Genomic DNA, 8,071 nt, shown 5'->3' with positions numbered 1-8,071 from the left:
GAGTGAAGCTTGATTTACAATTCCTCTCTGATCTTTCTGATTTTCTTTAGTAAGACCTGATACAAGCAGCAGAAGGGACATTTTCACTAAAAGGCTGCATATCTTTAGATAAATTCCCAGCTTGAGGTATTATTAGCTTCAAAGATTGGACAAAAATATTCATTGTTTACAAAATTTTATTCATACAAATCTTACAACACCTTTTTGAAACATTTATTGACTTGACTCTTAAAGTAATCTACGATTCACTTTCCACACAGTAAATATATATATCTATATATATGTATATATCTCTGAAGATTAACTCAATTGGTAAGGCTATTGGCGCTTTCATTATCATATATGTCATTTTTCTTGGAGGAGCTGTCATCTTCTCCTTCCCCCGCTTTTTTCACAAAAACCTAGATTTCTAAAACAGAATGCAGAACAAAAAGCAGTGCAAGCAGAACACCTGGACGCCTAAGCTGCTAAAGATCATATCAAACACCTGGAACACAAGGAGGACAACAACGAAAAATGACAATGAAGCGTGAGCCAAAGATGTGCAGCATTGTAGGGCCACTAAATAGCCATTCGTGATTCATGGCAATTCATTTTTTATATTTTTTTTTTTTGTGTGTTTTTTTTTTTTTTTTTAGAGTCGATGCAAGGCACCACAGCTGCAAACTGCTCCCCTGCGTCACAAAGCCTGGAGGGAAATGCAGAAGCAAAGAAAGATTGATACAAAAACATAGGGACAGCAAAACTTTAACCCTGTTCTCTTAATGGTCCTAAGCAGGTGCATCTCCATGAATTAGAATACCATCAAAGAGTTTGTCAGTGTTAGGGATTCAATTTAGAGATAGTTTTATATATCTTAAGCAGTTTTTTTTTTTTTTTGTATTTTAATCTAGATTAGCGATATCTAACTGCACATGAAATAAAAAAATACATTTGAAGATTTTTAACACAAAAAGGGTGTCTTTTAAAGACAATGTGAATAATGCCGCTGCTCTCATAGTGTTGTAAGGGAGCATAATTAGGAAAAAGTTGAGTGGAAGATAAAGGTATATCAGAAAAAGTTCCAAAGGCTACTGAAACCCTGTGAACATGAGATGATTAATGCACTTAAAATGTTGAGAATCAAATTGCCTTAACTGCAGCTTAAATCAAAGCTTACTGAGCCACCAAATACAATAGATATATATTTAGAATGTAGGCTGCAAGTCTCACGTTCTTTTTGTTAAGCCACTCCTGAATTGGGATTAGAAAGAAAAAAAGACTGTTGATGGTTTCATAGTTTGATTACCACAATATCACTGGCCTGACCTAAACCCAAATCTGAATCTAGTATAAGTCAAGAGGAACACAAGACACAGCAGATCCAGCATTAAAGACAAGCTCAAAGCTTGTCAGTCAAAAAACCTTGGAAATTATTTATATATATATATATAGCTCTGTGCTACATTACCCCAGTTGTGTGTGCACCAATTTTGAATACACTTTTACTTCCACTCAACTGTCATTGCATATTGATTACAGCACTTTCCAAATGACAGGCATTTTTGAGCAATGAGCTTTAGTGGCATATCCTCTGAGCAACCCTCATGGGGAAGTTTTCTTTTTTCCTACTATGTGAAATATACATTTTATCTTGAATAAAGTGGTCTCTGTGATATTGTAACTTACTGATATGCACCTGTAAGCAAGTAATGATTTGGTTAGCTTTGCTTAAAAAACAAATTTATTGTCTGCTTATCTTAGTTTATGTGCTTTTCTTCCTCGAATTGTGATTTATCAGGACAGCTTTTTTTTTCCTCTGTGCAACCAGAAATTATGAGATACAACCTCTTCTTTAAAATTAACATTAAAAAGTAACCATAATAAACGTTAATAGATTGCATCAAATTGAGATATTATTACCAGGAGCAAAGTACATTCATGACAAGGGTTAACACACAACTTGTGTAGCAGTGTGAGTGAGGTGAAAAGAACAAAAATCATCCAGCAGTAGTAGATATGTATGTATGTAGAAGTCAGAAAGCAAGCAAAACCATCTAGTTGTCTGCACAGATGCAATGAGCTGGTGCAATTACTTTAATCATGCAGTCTGCTTGAAGTTTGTACAGCGGTTCACATGACAGAAAATAGGGAAGCACAATAGATTAGAGTTCAAACCACCTTGTATGTCCCTTACACAGAACACACAGATGGAGAAAACCATGTAACAAGTATCATTTCTTTGTATTTTTTTTGTTTTGTTTTGTTTTTTCTGCTTCTTGTTTGCTTTTGAAATGCCATTGATACTTATTAAATGGAAAGAAAGATAGGAGAAAATCTCCAAACACATTACCTTGAAGTTGATAGATACACAACATTGGCACTTAACATGAGTCAGAAGTAGAGGTTCTCTCTATGAACACCGTTGAAGTGGGGAAAATAGGTGAGGAAAACCTCAAAAGTACTCTGCTCCTCCTGTCAAATCTCATATTTTGCAATGTCCAAATGCAAAAAGATAGTATGAACATAATTCAGTGAGCATGTCTTAAGTTCTAATTAGTTTACATCACATTGAATTTATGGAAAACTGAGGGAATCCAAAGAGCAGCTACTTTGTCCTACTCTGCTGCCTTCCCTACTGTTACTATTTTGATCTCTCATTTAGCTTCTCACTGTAGCTTAGGTCTTTCTTTACAATTATTTTAACAAGAAATCAGCATCTGCAACTATTCAAGTAGATTATGTTTATGTTTGCTTGTTTATAGGCAGTTATAGTTATAGATATTCATTGTTTAAACTTTTTCTTACTTTTATACTGTCCATTATCTGTAAGGCACATACTCTGCTCATAGCTTTTACATGATTTACATGATACAGTATCTTACATGTATGTAACACCAATTCATAAGGAGGAGGAAAATTAAGCAGATTTTGTGAACCATCAGGTCTTTTCATGTTTGTGTCAGTTTTGATGGGCTGTCTGTGTAAATAGTGGATATGTATCTGGATCCACAAAGTAGAAGTTACAGTATTTTATTCTTTTAGGACAATGACACAATGCTTTTTCTGTGAAATCTAAAGAAGCTCTCAGTGTTCTCAGTATCAAGAGTTCAGTTTGTAATTTTCCATCAGTAAAGATAGAGCACAAATCTATATGTTCCATATTTTTGACCCTTTCTCTCTCCCAGTTGTTGAGTCCATGGTCTCCTCTTCACCTTAAGTCAAGTGTCTAGATTCCATTCTCCATAGCACTCTATCCTTCACCTCTCACATCAATAGCAGCACCCGGTCTGCATATTTTCATTTACCAAATATTGAACATCATCGCTCCATTTTCTTGTACTTTGCATTAGTATTTATCCATCCTAGCCTTGTCACCTTTTGCATTGACTACTCTCTTCTCTTTCATCTTCCTCCAAAATCACTCTGTAAGCTTCGAGTGGCACAGAATTAAGCTGCACACAATCAGTAGCTCCACTGGCTACCAGTTAGATTCAGAATAGATTTCAAAATCCTTCTGTACACATTCAAGGCTATCCACTCAGTCCCCCCTACCCCTCTGATCTCATTCACATCGCTACTCCCGCCTGCATCCTTAGATCCTCCTCTTCCATTCACCCTACTGTTCGTCCATATCGTTTCAGCACCATGGGGAGGAATGCTTTTTCCAGCTATGCTCCCAAGCTCTAAAACCCTCCTCCTCAAGAAATGTTCAATACTAACACTCTCGCCTCAAGTTGAAACTCAAAACACATCTGTTGCAGAAGATCTACACATTGTAAGTGCAGGTTGTTGTTCTCTGTTGTTTCTGTTTATCATGATTCATTGTGATTTGTAAAATGATTACAATGTGTTCAGTTTGAGCAGCGTTTTCAAATAAATTTTATAAATATTATGACGACCATATTTAAACACATCATAGATTAAAATAACCCCTAATACTATAAATTTGTGTATTAATTTTTGAAACTCTTATCATAAATCCATTGTTTATTCAGCATAATGTTTACATGTTGAAGTTATTTGCCATCTCAATATAGCTTCTGTTATGCTTATTTTGACTAAAGGGAATTGTCGACATTTTCAGAGCTGAAAAATATATATTGTTCTATTTGCGTCTGAAGTTGGAGCTGAGAGCTAGGAATTATATCACACCCAAGCTCAAGGTAACAGTGGAAATTTCCTATTTTTTTTCATTTGTACGGTAAATGAAGTAAGCAATGCAAAGCTGTAAGACCCAAATACACAGCTCACAAGAGCACTGTATATTATTTTCTGCAGGCAATTTTTGCAACATTTTACTTTTTCATGAGTGGTAGTGATAAGGAGGCTAAATAATTCTGAAATTAGGGGACATTTCTGTTATATTTCTGTCAAAAATTTTGGAAAAGTCAGCCTCAGAATGTAAAGAGAACACACAAAGGATAATGCAAGTTAGTCTAGATTCACTCCATCTAATTCTTTTACGGCAGACTCAGCTGCAGCCATGAAGGAGTGGGCTGGACACAAGGCAGCATGCAGCTAAACCACTAGTCAATTCAAATTACAATGTTGAAAATGAAGCACTTGTTTTTTAGTGGTTATAACCTTGAAGAACTGCTCTTTAAATTATTAAGCGGAAACCACAAAGAAAAAAAAGCTTTTAAAAGGACCAATCAGTGGCTCATATTAAGTATAGATGAAACAAGTTTAGATTGGCATTAGAGGACTAGCATCTCAGCAGAGTTCAAGGAGCAGAACAAGATGCTTATGTATTACACTTTTTGTAGATTTAAATGTTTTTATGGCTATACAAGCCAAGTCGCAGGAGTTGATTAGAAATAGATGATAAAAATACATCTGGTTTAGATACCATTTTTTTTTTAGAAATAAACAAAACCTGGTTAGCCCTGCTTTAGTGTTGGGAATTCTGTTTAGATAATCAAATTAGTAAAAAATGTTGTAACATGACAATTTCTTTGAGGAACATATTATGCTGACAAAATACACTTTTAGGGAACAATCTAATTAGTCCAAAGACTCCGGAACTTTTTTAGTCTCAAATGTGAGAATTGTTTACATTACCTGGAATGCTTTATTAGTTTTGTAGGGTTTAAAGTTTTGGCCATCTCTCACTTTAGGTTCTGTCTTGGTCTCTTTCATTTTTACCACTATATTTTGAGTTTCTTTTTGTCAGCTCCTGATCACATTTACATCTACACTGTCTCTGTGATTTAAATGAGCAATTTAGCAAAGCCTATAATGTTCCAGAGAGTGTTATATAACATGACAAGTGTTGCCTACCTAACAACTTAGTCTTTTTTAAATGTAACTGAAAAGAAATCTTATTTTGGTTTGTTGTGGTGTCAAAGCTATATGAATTATACTTTTCCTATTCTTTTCAGTGAGCAATAGTTGCTGCCAGCCATTAAGCTCAAATCTCACAAAGCAGCCCAATCCTTAAAGAGATTAAGCCAAATAATTCTGGGTGTGTGTCAGATAACAGAGAAGAGATGCAATTGAAGTATTCAGAAATCAGAGAATCCTAGGGAGAATTGTTTTTCTTGTTAATCTAATTCGGTTGCTGGCTTTCCATACACCATCTATTACAGTTACGTGCATCCTGCCAATTATGCAAATTCAGCATTGATGTATTTTACCAACTTATGGATATGTCAGCAGCTACATGCCTTACTTAGCAACTGTTAACACCAGATTTGATTTCCAAGGGAGACTATCCTAACAATGACTAAAGCTGGTCTAGGCTACAGATTTTCCCAAGCAACTGTTGCTAGTGTTTTCATGAACACTCATCACCCTTTCCATTTATTTTCCGAGCATCTGCAAGCATTTGAACTTTAATAAAAACAAAGTCAGGATAACATAAAATAGATCCTTCACATTTTTTGGTTCCCAAGTAAAAAGTGGATATGTTTAAATTGGTCTATAATATCATAGGTCCTGCTAAATTCAAATGTCAGGCTTAAAAAAAACCCTAAATTACTTTTTTTAAAGAGATTATATCTTTCAAAATAATTGTTTTTGTCCAACTGAAAAATACCTGCATATGGAACAGAGGAGCAAATGCAGAACCTTCTGCTTTAAATAAACAAAACGTAATTTGAGCGGCCAAACCCTTTAACTGCTCAAAGGATTTATTCACTTCTCAACAAACTCAATGCGATACAGTGTCTTTTGGTAATAGATAAGTGAACTATGATGGATAATAACCCCACTTACAACCCTACTTAAAACAATCTAACCTTCAAGCTTATACTTTAAGACAGATTTACAGATCTCTTTGGCTCAGTCATCTTTAACAGCTTTTCTTCTTGACTGTCATAGAAGTTAGTTTATAATTTAGGAGAGGAGCACAGATGAGGTTAAAGAAAAGCTGGATTCAAGAAACTAAAACAACTTCACAAAGTGAGAAGAAAGAAAAGAACAAAGAAATAAAAAAGGAGAGACTTGAGAAGTCCCATCCTCGGGAAGAGCCGGAAACTCACCGCAAATTCGGGAGAAAACTGTTTCAGCCAGTTTCCCAAAAAAGCGTCAAGCTCATCCCCGTCCGGGAGGGCATCAAAGTCTATCACTTGTAGGACATGGTGAAAACCTATGTCTTCAAGGCTGTTGTGAATAAAAACAACTAAACTCTTAATGTCATGTTTCAGGGACAAAAAGCAGCATTTAATGCATTGATTGTCTTTTAAACTGTTTATTTCACTCTTGTTTCTACGTCTTTGCTAAAAGTTTAAAAGACAGAATTGTTGGAACAGATTTTCATGGTAAACAAGAGACAATTTTCTCTCTTTAAATTAACAAAAATTGGTCCACATTGGAAATACTTAAATCTTTAAGTGCTCTGAGTACAAAATGAAAACAATATTATCAAAATATTCATTTAATGGCTTACTTCATACATAAATACATGTTTTAGGAACACAAAAAGCGATCCACTGATTGGTAAAATCTCCAAAATGACTTCATCTGGGGCTGAACACATAGATTTTTTTTTTGGCGGGGGTGTTTCTGTATACTCAGGAGGCTTAGTGGGAGATGCTACAAATATGCCATCCGTCGTCCTTTGTTTCTAATTCTCTGTCTGTACCTTTTCCCCAGGACTGCCGCCAGGTATTTCTTGACAGCCATTTGCTTCCTGTAGCGGCTGTAGCTGTCTGTGAAGATCCCGTCTGAGTGTCGCTTAGAGAGGGGTTCTGAGCTGTCATCCAGTGTTTTTCCCCCACTGTAAGAGACACAACGGTGAGCATGTCACAGAGGTGATGTGATGGCCACATATGGTTTTTAGTTACACTAAAAAGGGAATACTAAACATAGTTGAATGAAATTCTTAAGAGAAAACCTTTCATAAAGAATTCAAACTGAGAGCAAAGATTTCCATCTGCATTTTCCACAAACTATCCACCCACCTCCTTCCAATTAAAAGCCTCTGGGATTTAGTCCTATAAATTATTCACTGGGAAATAAATCTAAAACTGTTTAACTTAATTCTTCCCTCCTTTTTTAGCACTAGCCAGCCTAGAAAAAAAAAACTCTTCCAAAGTTGATTATGAAAGCATTTTTCTGCTCTATCTCGCCATTTCATGAAGACTTGATTTAGTAAGAAGAGGTGGGGGGGGTGGCATCATGTAGAGGAAAACAAAATGACACCACAGACATACATAGAGCATGAGCTATGATCCAAAGACCCAGCACAAAGAAACAAAGACCCACAGAAGACAAGAATTAGAAAGGAAAAAAGGGACATACAAAAAAATATTCTTACCCTACACGTTTTGCCATCAGAGAATGAAGGTATTTCCTGGCTGATAACTGACCCAGCGCTTCTCTGTAGGCTTTATTAAACATGCCGTCTGCATGCCTTTCCATTCTGGGATGATATAAATAGCCAAACAGTAAAAATCACCACAAACACGTAACGCAACAGCACATATTAAGACACTGCAGGGCAGCAATTATCCCTCCAATGATTTGATCATTTGGTAAAATTGAAAACAATTTTTTAATAAAAAAAGTTGGCAAAAATGCTTGAAACCTTGAGAAGTATTAGATTTAGTATTCTTAGTATTCTACATATTATAGATTTGTAAAAAAA

General features: G+C 35.5%; 1 protein-coding gene across 5 annotated transcripts in view; it reads right to left on the bottom strand.

Moving 5' to 3' along the window:
* Positions 1 to 203: 203 nt before the first annotated feature.
* LOC107102108 (glucagon family neuropeptides-like) overlaps positions 204 to 8,071 on the bottom strand; it is a 9,401-nt gene continuing 1,533 nt past the window's right edge. Inside the window, exons 4-7 of one of the 5 annotated variants that reach the window (XM_015401282.1) lie at positions 7,742 to 7,846; positions 7,067 to 7,201; positions 6,465 to 6,585; positions 204 to 688 (exon numbers count right to left, since the gene is read on the bottom strand). In XM_015401282.1, the coding sequence (XP_015256768.1) occupies positions 680 to 688; positions 6,465 to 6,585; positions 7,067 to 7,201; positions 7,742 to 7,846 (370 nt within the window). In that variant the 3' untranslated portion in view covers positions 204 to 679. Of the gene's footprint in view, positions 7,202 to 7,741; positions 7,847 to 8,071 lie in introns of all 5 variants that reach the window. The other 4 variants (XM_015401281.1, XM_015401283.1, XM_015401284.1 and 1 more) reach the window with 4 other exon arrangements.

Source organism: Cyprinodon variegatus, unplaced genomic scaffold (assembly GCF_000732505.1).
Source record: "Cyprinodon variegatus isolate N-32 unplaced genomic scaffold, C_variegatus-1.0 Scaffold1202, whole genome shotgun sequence".
NCBI classification, from domain to species: Eukaryota; Metazoa; Chordata; class Actinopteri; order Cyprinodontiformes; family Cyprinodontidae; genus Cyprinodon; species Cyprinodon variegatus.
This window is presented reverse-complemented; position numbering and strand designations above follow the sequence as displayed.